The following is a 24,169-nucleotide window of genomic DNA, read 5'->3' as shown; positions in this document are numbered from 1 at the left end:
GCCCATCTGGCTGAGTTTCCCCAGCCACTCTGGGCGGCTCCCAATCAAGTATTAAAAACAATACAGTGTTAAATGTTAAAAAGTTCCCTAAACAGGGCTGCCTTCAGATGTCTTTTAAAGATAGGATAGCTACTTATTTCCTTCACATCTGAAGGGTGGGCGTTCCACAGGGCGGGCGCCACCACCAAGAAGGCCCTCTGTCTGGTTCCCTGTAACCTCACTTCTTGCCAGAAGGCGCTTGGAGCTGGACCTCAGTGTCCGGGCAGAACGATTGGGGTGGAGACGCTCCTTCAGATATACTGGACCGAGGCCGTTTAGGGCTTTAAAGGTCAGCGCCAACACTTTAAATTGTGCTCGGAAACGTCCTGGGAGCCAATGAAGATCTTTCAGGACCGGTGTTATATGGTCTTGGCGGCCGCTCCCAGTCACCAGTATAACTGCCGCATTCTGGATTAGTTGCAGTTTCCAGGTCACCTTCAAAGGTAGCCCCACGTAGAATTATTAATTCCCAAATCCCCCCTCTTGTGTCCAGATATCAACGAGTGTGCTTTGAACCCGGACATCTGCCCCAACGGGATGTGCGAGAATCTACGGGGAAGTTATCGCTGCATCTGCAACCTGGGCTACGAGTCAGACCCCACGGGCAAAAACTGTGTGGGTGAGTGATTTCGCGGGGTTGCGGAGGGCTCTCAGGGGGCCGTCTAGAGATCGACGTAACCTCGAAACACATGCACAGACAAGCCTGTGGCATGCGCAGTTTGAGCTGTGAAACGGAACCGCTGTGCAGCTAGTTCATACAGCAGCAATGTTTTGTGTTGTGTAGGATGTAAGTCCAGGGCCTCGCCTGCTCCCTAAAACATCCCTGGTTTGCTCCTTTCTATATATATAGGGTGGGTCCCTTCTATATAAAGGCACACAGGTGGCGCTGTGGCTTAAACCACAGAGCCTAGGACTTGCTGATCAGAAGGTCGGCGGTTCGAATCCCCCGACGGGGTGAGCTCCCGTTGCTCGGTCCGTGCTCCTGCCCACCTAGCAGTTCGAAAGCACCTCAAAGTGCAAGTAGATAAATAGGTACCACTCCGGCGGGAAGGTAAACGGTGTTTCCGTGCGCTGCTCTGGTTCGCCAGAAGTGGCTCAGTCATGCTGGCCACATGACCCGGAAGCTGTACACCGGCTCCCTCGGCCAGTAAAGCAAGATGAGCGCCGCAACCCCAGAGTCTGTCGCGACTGGACCTAATGGTCAGGGGTCCCTTTACCCTTTACCTATATATAGGGTGCCTACATTCTGCATGGACTGGTTGCATGACAACATGGGCAAATGGCTTGAGATACCTATTAGGTCCATAAATGACCATATAGCATATATTCAACACAAAAAACAGTGGCAATTTGTTGTTGAGAAAGGACAGCTGGACATAGAAAGGGCCCCATTACCTTCAATGGCTTAGGGCCACATCAAACCTAAATCCGGCGCTGGGCGCTGGGTGCTGTAACCCGGCCGGCCTCCATGCGCAGCTCACACTCGTGCGACTTTCTCTCCAGATGTGGACGAGTGTGCCGTCAACCGGCTGCTGTGTGACAACGGCCTGTGCCGCAACACCCCAGGGAGCTACAGCTGCAGCTGCCCCAAGGGGTTTGTCTTCCGGACGGAGACGGACACCTGTGAGGGTAAGTGTTTGGGCCCGGTGCCAGGAAGAAAGGGAGCGGATCTCTGTTGCCAGCGAAACTGGCTCTTTAATTAAGGTTTTAGCGCCAGCCAAGCTGGCACCTTTGCCTGTCCTTTGAGAAGTTGGGATGTTGGCGAAGGTCCCGTGGCTTCCCACGAGGGAGAGGCGACACAGGTTGGACTAAGAAGGCTGATTTCAGGATCGGTGCGGGATAAATTCAGCAAGGTTCTAGCCGCGGCGACTGAAATATCTCTCCCTCCAGATATCAACGAGTGTACCTCGAACCCGTGCATTAACGGCATATGCCGAAATAATGCCGGCTCTTTCGCCTGCGAATGCTCCCCAGGAAGCAAGCTGGATTCCAGCGGCACCATCTGTGTTGGTAAAGAGCCTCTCTTTTTTCGTAATTTTTTAAAAATTGATTTTCGTACCGTTTAACAAATTCAATTCAGTTTCAGTGCGATACGCCCTTTGCCCTTTCTACTTCCTATCTTTACTTCCATGATGTTTCTGTTCTGCTTCTGTTCAAATCCCTTTATCCTTATATGTCCTTAAATTCCAAAAGCAAATCGGAAGAAGAATAGCAAAAAAAAAATGCGTTATAATGGGGAAATTCACACTGAAATGCAAAGAATAAATATAATAGTGAAATACAAATTATTATTATTATTACAATATTTATTTATTTATTTATTTATTTACTTACTTACTTAATTATTTACTTATTTATTTATACATACCCTGCTCATTTGGCTGGGTTTCCCAACAGACTATTAAAAACACGACAAAACAGTTTCCGGGTCACCTTCAAAGGTAGCCCCACATACAGCGCAAAGTGCCTTATATTGAGGAAATTCACACTGAAATGTAAATATATATATAATCATAAAATGCAATCTGTCTATCTATCTGTCATATGTCTATCTATCATCTATCATCTATCTATCTATCTATCTATCTATCTATCTATCTATCTATCTATCTATCTGTATCTATCTATCACCTACCTACCTACCTACAGTGGTGCCTCACAAGACGAAATTAATTCGTTCCGCAAGTTTTGTCGTCTTGCGATTTTGTCGTCTTGCGAAGCACGGTTTCAGAAAAGTTTTGGAAAAGCTTCAAAAATCACCAAAGTCTTCAAAAACCTCAAAAAAGGCTACCACACCGCATGCTATGAGTTGCTCCTCGAAGTCAAGTCGCAACTGTATTAACGGTGTTAAGAAAAAGGAAACAAACTTGCAAGACGTTTCGGTCTTGCAAAGCAAGCCCATAGGGAAAATCGTCTTGCGAAGCAACTCAAAAAACCAAAAACCCTTTCGTCTTGCGAATTTTCCGTCTTGCGAGGTACCACTGTACCTACCTACCTATCATAGCAACAAGAACAACAACAAACGCCATCTGACTCAGCTGTTCTGCTTTCCTCCCCTAGACAGCATGAAAGGGACTTGCTGGCTGAACATCCAGGAAGGCCGCTGCGAAGTCAACATCAATGGTGCCACGCTGAAGTCCGAGTGCTGCGCCACCCTGGGCGCTGCCTGGGGCAGTCCGTGCGAACGCTGCGAGATTGGTAAATGTCTGTCCGAACGCCCTGCTTTGGAACTGGCCAAATTGCAGCGTGCAAAGGGTGTTGGTCTCCAAAGCACCTTTGGGTCTCCAAGTTTACTCAAATTGCAGTGTACTCCGAGTTTACTCAAAACTGTGTGAAATACTTGGTTTAATAAGCCAAGATAAGAACAATATATAATTGGCTGAACCAGCTCACTGTATCAAGTTTGTGTGTATAGGTAGAACTACGCAAACCCTCAAATTTAAGAATGTCAATTAAAAAACAAAGCTGGCAATTCTGGCATCAAGTGCAAATAGAAATGTGCTTGCACAAAAAGTCATCAGATAATAGTGGCAAAATTGACAGAACTGCTGTTGATCTGTTTGCCAATTTATTTATTGGAATACTGCCCTTAAGTACCCATGGCACTTAGCAAAAATTATAAACAAAACAATGCAAAATCACAACAAAAAAATAAAAATAAGCAATTTAAAGCTTATTAGTTCCACATGGAGAATTTGGGTTCACTGTTCACACAGTTTGTGATATTTTGGCATCTGAATTAACAACCTCTGGTAAAAAACAAAACACTTTGGCTGCAATCAGCTTATAATTTAAGTCAGCAGGGAATAACTCAAGTTAATAAAAGTAGAGTTTATTCCACTGTAGTAAATTATTAGTTGCTAGAGCGTTTGCTTCTTTTATCGGGGCTTCATTCCTCATCTCTGTGTTAGTGCTGCACTGGACAAATTGCACTGGTCTTGGTCTCCAAAGCACCTTTGGGTCTCCGAGTTTGGCAAAGTCTCGTGGTTCTCAGGCTGCTATCTCACTTTCTTTTTTTGCCACAGACACCACCTGTCCGAGGGGTTACGCCAGGATGAAGGGGGTCTCCTGCGAAGGTATGGGGCGCTCTGACAGCTCGTATCCTGGGGGGGGGCTACCGAGGAAACCCCAATCCCCTCCCCACGAAACAGGAGCGTCCTTGTGTCTTTGATAGCTCCTCCCTTGAATTTGCCCTGCTCAGGGGCAACATACCGTATTTTTTGCTGTATAAGACTCACTTTTCCCCTCCTAAAAAGTAGGGGGAAATGTGTGTGCGTCTTATGGGGCGAATGCAGCCTGCGCAGCTATCCCTGAAGCCAGAACAGCAAGAGGGATTGCTGCTTTCGCTGCGCAGCGATCCCTCTTGCTGTTCCGGCTTCTGAGATTCAGAATATTTGTTTTCTTGTTTTCCTCCTCCAAAAACTAGGTGCGTTTTGGGGTCTGGTGCGTCTTATAGAGCGAAAAATACGGTAATTTTGGACAAGGCAATGTGCGCCTGCCTGCCTCAACACAGCGCCCAGGTCTTTAGACTTGCCACTTTACCATCTGCGGGTGGTGCGGGTGGCACTGTGATCTAAACCACCAAGAGGGCAGGGATCAGGAAAATTTTCAGCAGGGGGCCGGTCCACTGTCCCTCAGACCTTGTGGAGGGCCGGACTATATTTTGGAAAAAAAATATATGAATGAATTCCTATGCCCCACAAATAACCCAGAGATGCGTTTTCAATAAAAGGACACATTCTACTCATGTAAAAACACGCTGATTCCCAGACCGTCCGCGGGCTGGATTTAGAAGGCGATTGGGCCGGATCCGGCCCCCGGGCCTTAGTTTGCCTACCCATGCTCTTGGGCTTACCGATCAAAAGGTCAGTGGTTTGAATCCCTGCGATGGGGTGAGCTCCCGTTGCTCTGTCCCAGCTCCTGCCAACCTAACAGAAAGCATGCGAGTGCAAGTAGATAAATAGATACCACTGCAGCGGGAAGATAAACGGCGTTTCCGTGTGCTCTGGTTTCCGTCACGGTGTCCCGTTGTGCCGGAAGCGGTTTAGTCCTGCTGTCCACATGACCCGGAAAGCTGTCTGCAGACAAACGCCAGCTCCCTCAGCCTGAAAGCGAGATGAGCGCCGCAACCCCATAGTCGCCTTTGACTGGACTTAACCGCCCAGGGGCATAGCTGTCAACGTTTCCCTTTTTTAAAGGGAAATTCCCTTATTCCGAATAGGATTCCTCGCAAGAAAAGGGAAAAGTTGAGAGCTATGCCCTTTACCTTACCATCTGTGAAATGGGTGTTCTGAGGAACTGTGTGTTTCCAAAGGAGGGTTTTTGTGCTTTGAGGGTGCAGAGCCCGCCTGTGTTTTGTGCTCAGGATCTGCTGGCCTTTTCTTAGACCCCAAAATGGATATTTTGCCGCTAATCCCCCCTTCCAGTCCCCACCCGCTGACTAACAGACCCTGCAACGACCCTCACGACGTTTTTCTCTCCCCAGATGTGAACGAATGCGAGGTTTTCCCGGGGGTCTGTTCCAACGGCCACTGCGTGAACACAGTGGGGTCCTTCCGTTGCGATTGTCCTGAAGGCTTGACGCTGGACGGCTCTGGCAGGACGTGCGTTGGTGAGGATGGAGAAGAGGCATAAGCCACGCGGGCTCCCGGTTCCCCTTTCCCCGCGTCCCCCATGACATCCTTATTTCTCATCTTCCATGGGAAGGACCTTGCTACGTCTCATGGGTGGGGAGAGCCCACGTGCTGGAGACAAAGCGAAACACTTTAAAGCCCTAAACGGCCTCGGTCCAGTATACCTGAGGGAGCATCTCCACCCCCATCGTTCAGCCCGGACACTGAGGTCCAGCGCCGAGGGCCTTCTGGCGGTTCCCTCCCTGCAAGAAGTGAAGCTACAGAGAACCAAGCAGAGGGCCTTCTCGGTGGTGGCGCCCTCCCGTCAGATGTCAAGGAAATAAACAACTATCTGAGTTCTAGAAGACATCTGAAGGCAGCCCTGTTTAGGGAAGCTTTTAATGTTTAATAGACTATTGTATTTTAATATTCTGTTGAAAGCTTCCCAGAGTGGCTGGGGAAACCCAGTCAGATAGGCAGGGTATGTATAAATAAATACAGTGGTACCTCGATTTAAGTACTTAATTCGTTCTGGAGGTCCGTTCTTAACCTGAAACTGTTCTTAACCTGAAGCACCACTTTAGCTAATGGGGCCTCCCGCTGCCGCCGGGCCGCCGGAGCACAATTTCTGTTCTCATCCTGAAGCAAAGTTCTTAACCCGAGGTACTATTTCTCGGTTAGCGGAGTCTGTAACCTGAAGCGTATGTAACCTGAAGTGTATGTAACCCAAGGTACCACTGTACTAATAATTTATTATTTATACCCCGCCCATCTGGCTGGGTTCACCAGCCGCTCTGGGAGGCTCCCAGCAGAACATTAAAAACATGATTTTAAAAAAAAACCATAAAAAACTTCCCTAAACAGGACTGCCTTCAGGTGTCTTCTAAAAGTCAGATATAGTTGTTTATTCCCTTGACATCTGATGGGAGGGCGTTCCATAGGGCGGGCGCCACCACTGAGAAGGCCCTCTGCCTTCTAACAACTTTTAAAAAGCTCTGTAACTTTGCCAAAAAAAGAAAAGTTCAACAACTGTTGTGTCTGGATTTTCACTAGTGTGCGTGTGTCTGTGTGTGTGTCTGTGTGTGTGTCTGTGTGTGTGTCTGTGTAAAGAGAGAGAACCTCTTAGAGGTTTCATTTATCGTTTTAAGCACATATGGATTTTGTTAGGTCAAATCAATCAATCAATCAATCAATGTGTCCCTTTAATCTTCTCAAGAGCAGTCCATTCCCGGGGTTGCACCCAGCTAAATTCTGCTCAGAGTAGACCAGCAGACCTCCGCCAGCCATGCCCCTTAATTTTGATGGCTCTGCTCGGGCTACGATTAGCGTGGCACGCAGCCGCCGGCCACTAGCAAAACCTTCGAGACGGCGTCTTCCTCGCTGCCCCCGGCTGACCTTCGCCTTTCCTCCCCCAGACGTGCGACTGGAGCAGTGCTACATGAAGTGGGCCGAAGACGAGTGCACGGCGCCGCTGCCGGGAAAATACCGCATCGACCTTTGCTGCTGCTCTGTCGGTGCGGCTTGGGGATTCGACTGCGAGGAGTGCCCCAAGCCGGGCTCCGCTGAATACAAAGCCATCTGCCCAAGAGGACCTGGTTTTGCCAATCGGGGAGATGTCTTATCCGGACGGCCTTTTTACAAAGGTGAGTTGGGGTGTGTGTGATGGAGAACATCGTCCCCAGGAGCGCGGAGGAGGGGGGACAAATCACAGCCTGGAACCCCCGTGCAGATGGTCCCTGTTATGTACTGAAGTTCTCACCCTGGGCCAGCAGGGGGATACTGTAGATAGTTATGCAAATGAAGGATCGAAAGTGACGTTCAGTGATTGGATAGTTTTAGAAAGTTGCAACAGTTACGTTGTTCTGGAGCTCTATATAAGCAGGCTGACTGAGCTCCTCAGTTCAGTTCTGTTCCAGCTTACAAATAAAGAGCTGCTTTGGAAGAATCGCTGTGTCGTCTGATATGTTCGCCCACAACTTAACAGTCCCCAAATAGACAACTGCATAGACAACTTACTGGCATTCACCGCCGTTGCACCAGAGAAGCCTATGATGGAATGTAATTCCCATATCTTTGAATTTGAATACCTAGTGGATGGGTTTACCACCAAATACCCTGGGATGCGAGTGGCGCTGTGGGTTAAACCACAGAGCCTAGGACTTGCCGATCAGAAGGTCAGCGGTTTGAATCCCCGCAATGACGGGGCGAGCTCCCGTTCTTCTGTCCCAGCTCCTGCCAACCTAGCAGTTCGAAACCACGTCAAAGTGCAAGTAGATAAATAGGTACCACTCCGGAGGGAAGGTAAACGGCATTTCCGTGCGCTGCTCTGGTTCACCAGAAGCAGCTTAGTCATGCTGGCCACATGACCCGGAAGCTATCTGCGGACAAATGCCATCTCCCTTGGCCTATAGAGCGAGATGAGCACCGCAACCCCAGAGTTGTCTGCAACTGGACTTAACGGTCAAGGGTCCCTTTATCTTTAACACAAGGCTGGGGAACCTGTGGCCCTGGAGATGTTTCTGACATCCGTTCATCTTCCAGCGGTCAAGGATGATGAGAGCTGGCCTTAGCTTCCCACTTCTGCCACCAATCAACTTCTCAGCAGGCTGAAACGAGAGCCTTTCCTAACCGGCCTCCTTTTTGACCCTCTAGATGTGAACGAGTGCAAGGTATTCTCCAGCCTCTGCACGCATGGGACCTGCCGCAATACCATCGGCAGCTTCCGGTGTCTTTGCGGCAACGGCTTTGCCCTGGACGCTGAGGAGAGAAACTGTACAGGTAAGCGGCATAGCTGTCAACCGTCCCTTATTTGGCGGGAAAGTCACTTATCCCAGCGCTGTGTCCCGCTGCTGTCCCTTATTGATGATGTCCCTTAAATTTCCCGGGTTTCAAAGGAAGCAGCTCCTCTCCCTCCCTCCCTGCCGGCCAGGGAGGAGGGAGGCTTCAACTGTGTTGCTTGGCTGCGTTGCTCACCCAATAAGGAGTCTAAGAACGACTGGGGGGTGGAGCTTGCATGCCTTGGGCCGATCAAATCGGCCGCGTTGCCTGGGGACTCGCCTTTGCTCAGCGCTTCCCAGCGGAGAGGTGATGGTGGTTTTCCTTGCTGCATCCCCTTTGCTGGGTTGCTGCACTGTGGGAACCACCGCTTGAGGCTTCGTTTGGCTGCTGGCTGGGCTTTCTGCCTTTGGCTCGGAGGGGCTCAGAAGTCGAACATACCTGTGCTGGGAAAATCCCTTATTTTGGCTGCTGATCCCTTATTTTCGAGGCTGCTGGTCCCTTATTTTCAAACCTGTAAGTTGACAGCTATGGTAAGCGGTCCAGCGTAAACGCCCTTCTCAGAAGCCAGTCCCGCTCTCGGGTGGGGCGACCCCCCGGAGAGACTCGCTGTGCCCACGGGCGGTGACCTGAACCTCTCTTCCGCCCCTCGCAGATATCGACGAGTGCCGGATCTCGCCCGACCTGTGTGGCCACGGCTCCTGTGTCAACACTCCCGGCAGCTTTGAGTGCGAATGCTTTGAGGGCTACGAGAGCGGGTTCATGATGATGAAGAACTGCATGGGTGAGACGGATTTGGGAAAGGGGTGGGCCAAAGGTGTTTTATCTGGAGCTCAGGAGGAGGCGATGCTCGTCCGAAACGGCCGCGAGGGAACATTTCGTTGCCTCTCCACGTCCGCCGCTGCTGGCCTCCTCCCTTACGATACTGTCAGATGGCTGTTGCGGTTGCTTGAGAGTAACCAGGCAGGACTCCAAACCTGTGTTTTATAGGGGGGGTTTTGGTGCAAACTATTTACAGTGAGGGACGCGGGTGGCACTGTGGGTTAAACCACAGAGCCTAGGACTTGCCGATCAGAAGGTCGGTGGTTCGAATCCCTGCAACGGGGTGAGCTCCCGTTGCTCGGTCCCTGCTCCTGCCAACCTAGCAGTTCAAAAGCACATCAAAGTGCAAGTAGATAAATAGGTACCGCTCCGGCAGGAAGGTAAACGGCCTTTCCGTGCGCTGCTCTGGTTCGCCAGAAGCGGCTTAGTCCTGCTGGCCACATGACCCGGAAGCTGTACGCCGGCTCCCTCGACCAATAAAGCAAGATGAGCGCCGCAACCCCAGAGTCGGCCACGACTGGACCTAATGGTCAGGGGTCCCTTTACCTTTACCTTCTTCCAGAAGGCAGAAGCTGAAAGAGATCATTTCCGGGGTGCGCGCTGTCCTGTGCTATCTCTGCAGCTTTTTTACGGCACCTGGAAGCGTAGATTTGATCCCAGGTGGGAAGAGTGCACCCAATTATTCTCTCCGCAGTCTTTACAACCTTGGACAGCATTAACTTTTCCCTGACATTGCAGCTCCCAAACCACACACACAGACCATAAGTTAATACACTCTCCACAGTACAATGGTAAAATGCCATCAACAGAGATTATTTTTACGGACGATTCTCAGAAAATATAACCTCTGCTGTGCTCTCTTCATCAGGTCTTTTCTGTTTTCTCCCCAGGCAGCTTGTGGCAGCTGCTGGGGAGCAGACAAGGAGGAGGTTGTGGGCGCTGAGACTCAGCCCTGAATGTCGCGCCAGCCCTGAGAGGCGGGCAAAGGGCAGGGGAAAAAACCAAAAACCCTGTCCAGCTTCAGTAACCAACAGCTGCTTCGTTTCACAAAGAGGGCTTGAGAAACAGGGGTGGGGAAATCCTGTGTGTTCTGTAATTTGCAGCTCCCACAGGGGAGCTGTAGAAAGACCGCGGTTGGTCAAGGTGTAGCCTTATTAGACTTTACCGATTGGTGGGTTCTGCATTGCTCCCGGACGGGAGGAAGGAAGTCAAATGACACCGAGGGTTGGTTCAGGGAAAGAGTTCTTTATTTCTGCTCTCTGGAGCAGCAGAAAGGCACTTGCGTGGTCAGTCCACAGCAAGTCCAAAGAAATGAGAAATTTCATGCAGTATATATCTCCTCCAGGCACCCTCTCCCCACTTCCCCATGAGTGCAGACACGTAAGCTTATACACGTAAGTTGACATCACAGATGTTCCTGCTCCGGTACTCTTAACCAGAAAAGGGTTTTCCTTCCTGTACTTCTGACCATAAAAGGGTATTCCTGTTCCTATACTCTTATCTTGGAGCAATAGGTCACCAACTCCAAGAACACACTCTGGCACCGTTCCTGGACTAGGTCTGTGCGTCAGAGTGAGGTCAGATAAGACCTAGACGTGCCATCCCTACTCCACTGGAACAGCCAAGGTCGTCCATTGCCGTGACTGATAAAGGAGAGAGCTTTGTTTATACAGCTGTGTTTTTGTTATGCATTTGCTCAGCAGCTCAAGTTAATGCATTTTAGAAATGCTCTCTTGGAGAAAGAAGAACAGCGGGGTTTTGGGTCCCATTTCAAACTGACTGCACAGAAACCCATTCCTTCAAAGGGAGCCATGGACTCGAAAGAGGTTGAAAACCACAAGGCGATGCGTTTAGAGTCATTCGCTGCATACGGCGCGCTGAACTTCTGGGTCTTTTTTCCTTCTTCCTTCTTTTCAGACATCGACGAATGCGAGAGGGACCCTCTGCTGTGTCGAGGAGGGGTCTGCGTCAACACCGATGGCAGCTTCGAGTGCCTTTGCCCCCCGGGGCACGAGCTCACCTCAGAGGGCAATGCCTGTGTTGGTAAGTTCACCAATTGGGGACTTCTGGACCCCCAAACTCAATTCCTTCTTAGAGCATTCTCCTTGGCCTATGGCCATTATCCGTGACTGAGGCTGATGGCTGCTGGAGCTCAATAACAACAACAACAATTTATTATTTATACCCTGCCCATCTGGCTGAGTTTCCCCAGCCACTCTGGGCGGCTCCCAACAGAATGTTTGTTGTTGTTTAGTTGTTTAGTCGTGTCCGACTCTTCATGACCCCATGGACCAGAGCACGCCAGGCACTCCTGTCTTCCACTGCCTCCCACACTTTGGTCAAACTCCTGCTGGTAGCTTCGAGAACACTGTCCAACCATCTCGCCCTCTGTTGTCCCCTTCTCCTTGTGCCCTCCATCTTTCCCAGCATCAGGGAGTCTTCCAGGGAGTTAACAGAATGTTAACAATAACAATAATAAAGCAATAAGACATCAAACATGAAAAATATCCCTAAACAGGGCTGCCTTCTGATGTCTTCTAAAAGTCAGATAGTTGTTTATTTCCTTGACATCTGATGGGAGGGCGTTCCACTGGGCGGGCGCCACCACCAAGAAGGCCTTCTGCATGGTTCCTTGTAACCTCACTTCTCTCAGGGAGGGAACCACCAGAAGGACCTTGGAGCTGGACCTCAGTGTCTTTCAGGACTGGTGTTATATGGTCTTGGTGGTGGCTCCCAGTCTAGCTGCCACATTCTGGATTAGTTGTAGTTTCTGGGTCACCTTCAAAGGGAGCCCCATGGAGTGTGCATGGCAGTAGTCCAAGCAGGAGATAACCAGAGCATGCACCACTCTGGCAAGACAATCTGCGGGCAGGGAGGGTCTCACCCTGCGTACCAGATGGAGCTGGTAAACAGCTGCCCTGGACGCAGAATTGACCTGCACCTCCATGGACAGCTGTGAGTCCAAAATGACTCCCAGGCTGCGCACCTGGTCCTTCAGGGGCACAGTTGCCCCATTCATGGAGTCCTGCCTGCCCTCTGGAAGGCTATATCCCCAGTTTCAGAAAAGGGAATCCCCCCTTTCAAGGAAAACTTTCCAGTTTCCAGACTCAGGGGAGGTGGTTGATAGCTCTGTCGGTGGAGAGGGAGACTCGAGTTCTACGTTGGGCCAAAGATTCCTTCGTTGCAGGGTATTAATGACCCTTGGCCGTCCCTTCCAACTCTATGTCCTCGCATGCCCAGCTGCCCTCGTAAGATCTGCCCAGCAATGTTATGAGACTGCCTCTTTTCTGTCCGATTCCTTCCTTGAACCTTCTCTTCCTTATCCTCAGATATCAACGAATGCTCACTCAGCGACAATTTGTGCCGAAACGGACGCTGCGTCAACGTTATCGGGACCTACCAGTGCCTGTGCGACTCCGGGTTCCAGGCCACGCCGGACCGCCAAGGCTGTGTCGGTGAGATTCGTGGTCGCTCGTCTCTGATACCCTAAGGCTTGGCCATAAAATGATGGGCATATTGGCGGGAGAGAGTTCAAATCTTTCTCAAGGAACAGGGGTGGCCTTGTGTGTGCTATCATGTTGCATTCTGAGGCCAAAGGAAGGACTGGACCCTGATTAAAATGAGACACGAGGCTTTGACCAGCAAGGCTCTCTGAGGAAGTGCGTACACCACACCCCTCACTTTATTTTATTTTATTAGCAAAAGAATCCTTTACACAGTGCTCGTAAGAACCAATCAGATTTCCTTTGAGCATTCAAACAAACCTCAAGTGGGGACAAAGTTAAACTATAAACACTAGTTAGGCATGCATAAGGTAAAGGTAAAGGTACCCCTGCCCATACGGGACAGTCTTGACAGACTCTAGGGTTGTGCGCCCATCTCACTCAAGAGGCTGGGGGCCAGCGCTGTCCGGAGACACTTCCGGGTCACGTGGCCAGTGTGACAAGCTGCATCTGGCGAGCCAGCGCAGCACACGGAACGCCGTTTACCTTCCCGCCGGAGCGGTCCCTATTTATCTACTTGCACCCAGGGGTGCTTTCGAACTGCTAGGTTGGCAGGCGCTGGGACCGAGCAGCGGGAGCGCACCCCGCCGCGGGGATTCAAACCGCCGACCTTTCGATCGGCAAGCCCTAGGCGCTGAGGCTTTTACCCACAGCGCCACCCGCGTCCCCTAGGCATGCATACTTTGGAGTAAATGAATGAAAACTACAAAGGACTGTATTCAGCAACCCCGGAGGTCATAAACAATCAATACACATGATAAGAAGGATGGACAGGAGGACAGTGACCATTATCACCTTAATGTGAAACCTGTTTCCTGGCCCTAAGATTAACATCCAAAGATTAATATATAAGAAAAGCTACATCGACGAAACTGCCCATTATCTTTGAGGACCCAGGACGCCTGCCTGTCTAAGTGTGTACATGACTTGTGAAGAGAGAGAAATGGGCAATAGAGGGAAAAGGCATGAATGTAGAATCTTATGAGATTTAATCAGAAATTATCGTCGATCTATCAAACCCAGTCAACACAATGCATTCATCGTGGACACGATGGCTTGATGTACAGTGGTGCCTCGCAAGACGAAATTAATTCGTTCTGCGAGTTTTTTCGTCTTGCGAATTTTTCGTCTTGCGAAGCACCTCTTCGAGCAATGCACCCTGGGTATTAACGGTTTTAAGAAAAGGGAAACAAACTTGCAAGACGTTTCCGTCTTGCGAAGCAAGCCCATAGGGAAATTCGTCTTGCGAAGCAGCTCAAAAAACAAAAACTCTTTCGTCTTGCGAGTTTTTCATCTTGCGAGGCATTCGTCTTGGGAGGTACCACTGTATATTTTATAATTCCTCATGGTAATCCCATCTGATCCCTACACTATCTTTCTCTCCTGTAGTTTGGTTTTTTTTTTTTAGTTTTTTGTTTTTGCTTTGTTTTGCAAAATAAAATGAAACATGGAGCTGGTGATCATATGTGGATAGAAGCTGAACTGTCTTTATCAGGCATAAGCAAACTCCAGCCCTCCAGATGTTTGGGACTACAATTCCCATCATCCCTGACCACTGGTCCTGTTAGCTAGGGATGATGGGAATTGTAGTTCCAAACATCTGGAGGGCCAGTGTTTGCCTTTGCCTGGTCTGGAGGGAGACGTGGCTGGCTGGCTGGCTGGCTGGTTGGAGTCCTCTACTGTATGTGGCAGACTCCGCATGTCCTGGCAGCTGCTCTGTACCTTCTAGCCTCCCTCTCAGCCTCCCCAGGTGCCCAGCCCCTGATTTTTATTCCCCTTACAGCTGAAGATGGAATGGAGTGTTTTGGAGGGAGACATGGCTAGCTGGCTGGCTCGTTGGAGTCTTCTACTGTATGTGGCAGACTTCCCATGTCCTGGCAGCTGTTCTGTGCCTTCTTGTCTCCCTCTCAGCCTCCCCGGGTGCCCAGCCCCTGATTATTCTCCCCCTTGCAACTGGAGATGGAATGGAGTGTTCTGGAGGGAGACATCGCTGTCTGGCTGTCTGGTTAGAGTCCTCTACTGTATGTGGCGGACTTCCCATTTCCTGGCAGCTGTTCTGTGCCTTTTAGCCGTCCTTTCAGCCTCCCCGGGTGCTCAGCCCCTGGTTATTCTTCCCCTTGCAGATATTGACGAGTGCACCATCATGAATGGGGGCTGCGACACCCACTGCGCCAACTCAGAAGGCAGCTATCAGTGCAGCTGCAGCGAGGGTTATGCGCTGATGCCCGACAAGCGGTCCTGCACAGGTGAGCAGAGCATCTTTTCGTCCGCCCGCCCATCATCCTAGAAGTAGAATTCCCACATTGCAGAGGGTGGGACCAGGCAACCCTTTGGGCCCCTCTCAACTCTATGGTTCTGTGAATCTAAGATTGGAAGAATGAGGAAATCATAGCATTGGAAGGGCACCCCCAGGGTCATCTAGTCCAACCCCCCTGCAATGCAGGAATCTCAGCACGTGGTCTCCCATCCAATTTGAAACCGCACCGGACCCTGCTTAGCTTCTCACACGTGCTAGCCGTTTTATCGACAGGCTGTCCCTTCCCTAGTCTGGCTATTGTTTCATTTCAAATAATTTTATAAGTTGTGTGTCTTTGTTTCTTAATTTAATCCTTTTAAATTATGTTCTGTACGATTTGTGGCATTTTATGTCTTGTGATTTGCTGCTTTTTTATTATATATGAACAAGTTTTTTATTATAGATGAGCAATTCTCGTTTCTTTGTTTCTTAATTTAATTCTTTTAAATTATGTTTTGTATAATTTGTGGTATTTTATGTATTGCGATTTGCTGCTTTTTTATTATATATGGACAAGTTTTTTATTATAGATGAGCAATTCTCGTTTCTTTGTTTCTTAATTTAATTCTTTTAAATTATGTTTTGTATAATTTGTGGTATTTTATGTATTGCGATTTGCTGCTTTTTTATTATAGATGAGCAATTCTTTAAACTGTCTAATTATTACTTGTCGGTGTTTAATTTCAGTGTTAACTATTGGATTCGAATGCATTATTGCATATTGCTTTATTTGGTATAAGTTGTTTATTTTATTTTAAAGTTATTGTGACTTTTTTTATATAGGATCTGATTGTCACTATTAATGTTTCATGTTTTATTATTGGTTTTTTGCGTGTTGGAAGCCGCCCAGAGTGGCTGGGGCAACTCAGCCAGATGGGCGGAGTATAATAATAATAATAATAATAATAATAATAATAATAATAATATGGTGCCTCTCCACTTCTGAGTGCTGATTCCCCGAGAGCTTGTGCCTAGCATGGGGGTCAGAGAACCCACCCCCTGCAATTCAAGGTGTTGGTGCTTTAAAGCCCTAAACGGCCTTGATCCAGTATACCTGAAGGAGCGTCTCCACCCCCATCGTTCTACCCGGACACTGAGGTCCATCTGAGGGCCTTCTGGCGGTTCCCTCACTGCAAGAAGCCTAGTTACAGGGAACCAGGCAGAGGGCCTTCTCGGTGGTGGCGCCCGCCCTGTGGAACGCCCTCCCGCCAGATGTCAAAGAGAAAAACAACTACCAGACTTTTAGAAGACATCTGAAGGCAGCCCTGTTCAGGGAAGCTTTTAATGTTTGATGTATTACAGTATTTTAATATTTGTTTTGGAAGCTGCCCAGAGTGGCTGGGGAAGCCCAGCCAGATGGGCAGGGTATAAATAATAAATTATTATTATTATTGGGAAGGAGGAAAATCTGTTTCTCCCTGCCTCCTCTCCAGATATCGACGAATGCGAGGACAACCCAGATATCTGCGATGGCGGACAATGCACCAACATTCCGGGGGAATACCGCTGCCTTTGCTTTGACGGATTCATGGCCTCTTTGGACATGAAAACATGTATTGGTAAGATGAGGGCCATTGGCCCATCCATCCTGTTAACGGAAAAATCTGAGGGCTCCCTTGGACAAAAACAAAGACACCAACCAGGATTACTTGGAGCAAAACAGCAGCCTGTAGGCTTGGCCTTTATTGATCCGTTGCAACAGGGTGCTCCGCTCACCTGCAGGAGAGAGGAGGGACCCAGAAAAATGGCGTGCAAGGCCTTATAAAGACTTTTGAAATTGCCACCCTGTAGATCAAGACCACCCCCAGAAACATGATACATACATCACAGAAGGGGTGTAACCTAAGACCACCCCTCAGATACATCACACCTACATCACAGAAAAGGCGGTCTAAAACAGAAATTTGAACGTTGTTTTTCTCCTGTCCTTGCTTATCTCCTGTCTGGCAGGTTACCTGATTGGATTGCCTGGGGAGCCTGGCCAGTCTTTTGTAGTGATAAATATTTAGTTCCTGGGCCAGGTCACAGGCTCACACCCTATTCAAACACAGACATACCCTTAAGACAAGATTTGTGAAGGAAAAGACAGTGGGGAGGCTTTTCCACTTTGACCTCGCAGAGAAAACATTTGCTCACTTTAGGAATCAAAATGGTTCCAGGTTGGCCTTCCTGTGCTGATCTGTGTATGTGCTTGGTTGGTACACTTATGAACATTATCATACATCTAAGACCAAAAAATTCCTATCACAATCCCAATATTGTCTGCTCTGACTGACAGCAGCTGTCTGGGGTTCCAGGTGACAGCCTCTCCCAGACTTACCTAAATATGCCAGAACCTGGGACCTTTTGCTTACAGAACACGTGCTCCACCTCTGAGCGATGTCCTTCCCCTAAAAAAATAATAATATGAGATTATAATCCCCATATCTCTGGAGCAGAAACAGAGGAAGAATATTCCCTAAGTTTTTGCATCCGTTCTTCTTTTGCTGGGGCTTTCGCGGTTTACTCGCCGAAGATCCAGGACAAACCTTCCTACATGACAAAGTTTGTAAGGGGGAAAGGAATAAAATAAATAAAAATAAAAATATCTACAAAACAAAACACGACAACACAACAATAAAGATAAGAGTGTAAAATAAGTTCAAACATCGATGGAAGGAAGTCATATTTTAGTTTAAAATTTGTTATAAATCAAGGTGGTGGGGCGGAATGTTTGGTTTGGTCTGTGAATTTTTTAAAATATATTTCTGTATTTTTATTTTTAATTCTTTTTTTTTACTTTTTGTTTCTTCTGTATTTTTTGCGTGGGGGGGTTGGTTTTTGGAAAATTAAAATAATAATAATTTAAACTTCCGGAATTTCCCCGCAGACGTCACTTCCGCCTTTGATATCCTGGTAATATCCGGGGAAATCGCAGACGTACGGCAGCCCTACAGTGATGGATTTAAACATTTCCAATTTCTGCACATTAAATCATTATACAGTGGACGCTGTATAATATAGGATACAGGATGCACTGTATACAGGATGCGCTGTATACAGGATGCACGTTTGCAACCCGCAGCGGCGCGTCTGCGCATGTGTGGGTTGTGATTTGGCGCTTCTGCACATGCGCAAAGCATGATTTAGCGCTTCTGTGCATGTGCGACCGCCGAAACCCGGAAGTAACCCATTCTGGTACTTCCAGGTTTCGGCAGTCCGTAACCCGAAAAAAAGCAATATGACTGTACTTAACATAGCAGTAGCCTTTAAGAGGTCTTTCTGTGCCGTACTCAAATGTACTGGGGATTTAACCCTGAACCTTTTGCGCACAGAATGTGCTCTGACAGGGAGGTTACAACCTCCCTGCTTCCTAGACAATGGGCTGCTTGAAGTTTGGGGTGGGCACAGGCTTTGGAAGAGGGGTGTTCTGAATACTTCCCTCCCCCTTCCCCCTCCAGATGTGAACGAGTGCGACCTGAACCCCAACATCTGTCTTCACGGAGAGTGCGAGAACACCAAAGGATCGTTCATCTGCCATTGCCAACTGGGCTACTTTGTCAAGAAGGGCACCACCGGTTGCACAGGTACGTCGCCAGGTGTTCCCGGCTAAGCCCTGCTCTGCTTCTCCTTTGCCTCGGCAGGTGAGGCAGTGGAAGTGCTGGACCAGTGCCTTGCATCCGTAACGGACTGGTTGAGAGTGTTGTTCTGATCAACGTTGAATAAAGCTCTCCTGGCTGAATCTTCCATTGTGGAAACTCTGGAGGTCTTGAAATCTTTGCAGATGCTAGTTTTGGAAGTGACACCACGGATGGTACAAGCACTTCTGGAGTATGCTACATGTACAACCACTGTCTGTTTGACTGGTTGTGCAAAAAGCAGACGACAGTAAGCCTAAATTCCTGTGAGGCAGAACTCAATGATCTGTCATTTTCACTCATGGATTCTGAATGGTTGATGCAACTGTTTCAGGACATCAGAGTTTCTGTGAAATGTCCTATACAAGTGTATCACGAAAATACACTTCTCCTATACAAGTGTATCACGAAAATAGATCATGTTTGGCTTTGCTCAACTCAGAGAGTTGCAAGCAAAGAACCAAATACTTGCAGATTAAGTTACATTGCGCAAGAGAGTGTGTTCAGAAAGTACTCATTCAGGTGTCCTACATGCCAGGAAATGAAATTCCTGCTGATCTGTTGTCTAAGGTTGTTAACAGAGAATAACTTAAGGTTTCTGTACAGAGGTTGCAATTGGGTTGAACCACAGGTACTACAGGTTACATGGAAAGGGGGAGGATGTTAGGATATAGTTCCGTTGAACCTTAAATAGTCAGGCATGATTGGTGTGTATCACATGCCAGTTTACTTCCTGCTCACTGGGAGTTTCCGTTTTGTATATACTGTATTTTTCGCCCTATAGGGTGCACCGGCCCATAGGGCGCACCTAGTTTGGGGGGAGTGGAAATAAAGAAAAAAAATTATTCCCCCCCCCCAGGTGCGGGGCTGGGGCGGGGGAACCCCAAGCTTCCCCCGACCTGCGCTCCCCGGGTTTCGGGCTGCAGCCTGCTGTCCGCAAGCCTTGGGAGCCCGGTGGGAAGTTGCGCTGGGCTCCCAAGGCTTGCGGAGAGCTGCCCGAAGCCTGGAGAGCGAGAGGGGTTGGTGTGTACCGACCCCTCTCGCTCTCCAGGCTTCAGCGAAAGCCTGCATTCGCCCCATAGGACGCACACACATTTCCCCTTCATTTTTGGAGGGGGGAAAGTGCGTCTTATAGGGTGAAAAATACGGTAGTTTTTGTTCTGGCTGTTTTCCCGGACACGGATGCAAGCAGTCATGTTTGTCCTTTGTTCTGATCAACGTCGAATAAAGCTGTAAATATGCTCACCTGGCTGAATCTTCCGTTGTGGAAATTCTGCAGAAAGGGTGTGCACAAGTCTCTGAGGCTCGTTTCGCTAATTGACTGGTGCTGTTCTACGGGAGACCGGGAGATTGTCCGGAGACGACGCGGAGGCAGCCTGATGCCTTCGTCTCCCTGGCAGTATTCCAACAGATAGCCAGCAAACTGAAGCTCAATCCAGATAAAACAGAGGCACTGGGAATGGGCGGTTCCCTAGACTGGATGTCTGGGGGAGCTCCTGCTCTTTGTGGCGTTAAACTTCCTCTGAAGGAGCAGGTTCATAGCTTGGGGGTCCTCCTGGACCCTTTGCCATCGCTCAAGGCTCAGGTGGCCTCCGTGGCACAAAGCGCCTTCCGTCAGCTTTGGCTGGTGGCCCAGCTATGCCCCTATCTGGACAGGGAAAGCCTAACTACTGTCGTCTATGCTCTGGTAACCTCAGGGTTAGATTACTGCAATGCATTGTACGTAGGGCTGCCTCTGAAGACGGTTCGGAAACTTCAGCCGGTGCAGAATTCAGTGGCCAGGTTGCTCACCAGAGCAAGATGGTTTGAGCCTATTGCACTGATCCTGGCCCAACTGGACTGGCTGCCAATGAGTTTCCGGGCCCAATTCAAAGTGCTGGTTTTGAGCTATAAAGCCTTAAACATCTCAGGACCACAATACCTCAAGTACCGCCTCTTTCCATATGAACCTACCCAGACCCTGAGATCATCTTCTGAGGTCCTCCTTCGTGTGTCCCCTCCTCGAGAGGTCCGGAGGGTGGCAACACGAGAACAGGGCCTTCTTTGCAGTGGCTCCCTGTCTGTGGAACGCTCAAGTTTGCCTGGCGCCTTCATTATACACCTTTAGGCACCAGGCAAAAACGTTGCTCTTCAACCAGACTTTTTAAAAAATAAATAAAATCCACGCTTTCCCTCCTCGCCCCCTTGCAGATATTGACGAGTGTGAAATCGGAGCTCACAATTGCGACATGCACGCCTCGTGCATCAACATCCCTGGGAGTTTTCGGTGTAAGTGCCGGACGGGCTGGCTCGGCGATGGGCTGAAATGCAACGGTGAGTTTCGCCATTTCTGCACGTTCCATACATTTTTGTATCCATTCTTCCTTCGATGGGACTTCTGCTTCTTTACACATACATACATATATACATCATGCGAAAGGCTGGGCTGGATGAATCCCTAGCCAGAATTAAGATTGCCGGAAGAAATATCAACAACCTCAGATATGCAGATGACACAACCTTGATGGCAGAAAGTGAGGAGGAATTAAAGAACCTTTTAATGAGGGTGAAAGAGGAGAGCGCAAAGCTCAACATCAAAAAAACGAAGATCATGGCCACTGGTCCCATCACCTCCTGGCAAATAGAAGGGGAAGAAATGGAGGCAGTGAGAGGTTTTACTTTCTTGGGCTCCATGATCACTGCAGATGGTGACAGCAGCCACGAAATTAAAAGACGCCTGCTTCTTGGGAGAAAAGCGATGGCAAACCTAGACAGCATCTTAAAAAGCAGAGACATCACCTTGCCAACAAAGGTCCGTATAGTAAAAGCTCTGGTTTTCCCAGTCGTGATGTATGGAAGTGAGAGCTGGACCATAAAGAAGGCTGTTCGCCGAAGAATGGATGCTTTTGAATTCTGGTGCTGGAGGAGACTCTTGAGAGTCCCATGGACTGCAAGAAGATCAAACCTCTCCATTCTGAAAGAAATCAGCCCTGAGTGCTCACTGGAAGGACAGATCCTGAAGCTGAGACTCCAATACTTTGGCCATGAGAAGAGAAGACTCCTTGGAAAAGACCCTGATGTTGGGAAAGATGGAGGGCACAAGGAGAAGGGGACGACAGAGAACGAGATGGTGGGACAGTGTTCTCGAAGCTACAAACATGAGTTAGACCAAACTGCGGGAGGCAGTGGAAGACAGAAGTGCCTGGCATGCTCTGGTCCAGGGGGTCACGAAGAGGCGGACACAACTAAACGACTAAACAACAACAACAATACATACATACATACATACATACATACATACATACATACATACATCGGGCATTAGGATTAACCCCAATAATGCAGTTCTCACTAAGATCGTCAACCCCTGTTGAGTCTGCACGTTAGGGAGCTTAATGACAGCATCCTGACACACAGAAATCTAGCATGTCAGGGAGAGGGACTGTAGGCCGACTGCTTTTTGTTTTGCACATGCTAGATTTCTGCGCACAGGGTTTTTGCACCCCCGAGCTTGGGCAGAGCGTGTGGCTTTCCACCTCCAAACAGCCCTTAGAAATCAAACGCAATGCGTGCGGCAGGTTTCTGAGTTGGTTTACGGGAAAGGACCGTGTCTGTCCTTAGGGACTGAAGCAAAAAATTCAGGTGTGCCTGCATTAGTGGAAATCAGTTGGGAGATAAGCCTGAACTGCAGCATTGCATCAATGAGGCTGACACTGTCTCCTTCCTTCCTTCCTTCCTTCCTTCCCAGACCTGGACGAATGTGCCACAGAGGCGCATAGCTGCAACCTCAACGCCAACTGCCTGAACACCCCAGGGTCTTATCGGTGCGCCTGCCGAGACGGTTTCAACGGGGATGGTTTCTCGTGCTCAGGTAAGACAGCTGGGCTGGAGCCCGGGTTTTTGCAGGATCCGTTCCCACAGCGGCCAGACCGGGGCTTGCGGGAAAGGACTTGGCTGGAGTGTGTGGGACGAGCAATTCTCTCTCTTTTTAATAATAATAATTTTTATTAAGTTTTCCATTTTAACAATCCAATCAGATCACATTCAATATTCCAAATTATACAAATACACATCATAAAGTCCAAATAGTTTGCCAAATTATAAATTTTTGTTGGGGCTTCCCATGCTTCAAGTTCAGTGGGGTCCAATCATCTTATGTTTCTACTGCCTCGAGTTTCCAATAGTTCCTTCTTTAAATCTTCCTATTGTTATCCTTCCTTCTTTCGTGGCCTCTGAGTTGTTTCCACAGGCGAGTTGAAATGAACAATAATATACTTCTGTGTGCAATTTGTATGACTCTCCCTTTTTTTCCCTCTTTTTTTTTTGCAGCTGGTAAGTCTATTATTAGCAGTATCTCCTCACACGCTGGTGTTTATGCCGAATCAATCCAAAAGTCCTTCTCTGGTGGCAGACGCCATCTTCTCTCAGTTCCGATGAAATAAAATCTAAGCGTTTGCTCATTAACTTTCTCAGGCGGGTTGCATCAAACATTAGTGTTTCCAGGGGAGTGTAATGTACTGAAGTTCTCACCCTGGGCCAGCAATGTCGGAGGTGACGTTCAGTGATTGGATAGTTTGTATGCAAATGAAGGATCGAAAGTGACGTTCAGTGATTGGATAGTTTGTATGCAAATGAAGGATCGAAAGTGACATTCAGTGATTGGATAGTTTTAGAAAGTTGCCACAGTTACGTTGTACTGGAGCTCTATATAAGCAGGCTGACCGAACCCTTCAGTTCAGTTCTGTCCTGGCCTTTGAATAAACAAGAGCTGTTTGAAGAATCGTTGTGTCGTCTGATATGTTCGCCCACAACTTAACAGGGAGGTTTGCCAAATCGGACTTGAAGTACAGATATAATAACAAATTAAGAGCTCGCCTCCCCCTATGACTATTTATCTCTGCAACTCGGTCTATCCCATAATGGCGGATCCCAATTAAATAGTGCGTCACAGGAGGGTCTTTTTTCTTCTTCCAAATATTTCAGAGAACAAAGGCTTTAGTTAGTGTTATTATTTCCACACAGTTTATATTTTCTGATCTCATTTGTTGTAAGTAATGTCAACGGTTCTAGGACGAGCGATTCTCAGCCCAAGAAAAACCCCTGACCTCTCCTTGCCTCTCCTCAGATGTGGACGAGTGCGCCGACAACGTCAACCTCTGCGAGAACGGGCAGTGCCTCAACGCCCCCGGCGGTTATCGTTGCGAGTGCGAAATGGGCTTCAACCCCACCGAGGACAGCAGGGCATGTCAAGGTAAGTGGGGGAGAGAAGTTATCTCCGCTTGTAGCCTAGTGGAGCAGCCTGGCTGGAGCCAAACACTTTGCAAGACCTCAGTCCCCCGCCAGCTGGTGCTGGAGAGGCGATTCCCAGCTGAGGTGAGATTTGAACCCAAGACTCGCCAGCAGAGTCTTAGGTTTGGCACTGTGAGAGTTCATCCGAGAGATAACACCGGTTCTGAGAGATCTGCATTGGCTCCCAGTACGTTTCCGAGCACAATTCAAAGTGTTGGTGCTGACCTTGAAAGCCCT

At 48.6% G+C, this 24,169-nt stretch overlaps 1 protein-coding gene across 1 annotated transcript in view; it reads left to right on the top strand.

Annotated features, from left to right (window-relative positions):
* The window catches only part of FBN3 (fibrillin 3), a 138,011-nt gene that overhangs the window by 67,142 nt on the left and 46,700 nt on the right, over positions 1-24,169 (top strand). Inside the window, exons 18-34 of the mRNA XM_077921925.1 lie at positions 533-658; positions 1,543-1,668; positions 1,930-2,049; positions 3,100-3,237; positions 4,065-4,115; positions 5,525-5,650; positions 7,067-7,294; positions 8,304-8,429; positions 9,082-9,210; positions 11,166-11,291; positions 12,578-12,703; positions 14,875-14,997; positions 16,481-16,606; positions 18,488-18,613; positions 20,855-20,977; positions 22,392-22,514; positions 23,769-23,894. Of these exons, the coding sequence (XP_077778051.1) occupies positions 533-658; positions 1,543-1,668; positions 1,930-2,049; positions 3,100-3,237; positions 4,065-4,115; positions 5,525-5,650; positions 7,067-7,294; positions 8,304-8,429; positions 9,082-9,210; positions 11,166-11,291; positions 12,578-12,703; positions 14,875-14,997; positions 16,481-16,606; positions 18,488-18,613; positions 20,855-20,977; positions 22,392-22,514; positions 23,769-23,894 (2,169 nt within the window). The remainder of the gene's footprint in view (positions 1-532; positions 659-1,542; positions 1,669-1,929; positions 2,050-3,099; positions 3,238-4,064; positions 4,116-5,524; positions 5,651-7,066; positions 7,295-8,303; positions 8,430-9,081; positions 9,211-11,165; positions 11,292-12,577; positions 12,704-14,874; positions 14,998-16,480; positions 16,607-18,487; positions 18,614-20,854; positions 20,978-22,391; positions 22,515-23,768; positions 23,895-24,169) is intronic.

Source organism: Podarcis muralis, chromosome 18 (assembly GCF_964188315.1).
Source record: "Podarcis muralis chromosome 18, rPodMur119.hap1.1, whole genome shotgun sequence".
Lineage (NCBI taxonomy): Eukaryota > Metazoa > Chordata > Lepidosauria > Squamata > Lacertidae > Podarcis > Podarcis muralis.
The sequence above is the reverse complement of the archived record's forward strand: the minus strand, read 5'-3'. Positions and strand labels throughout refer to the sequence as shown.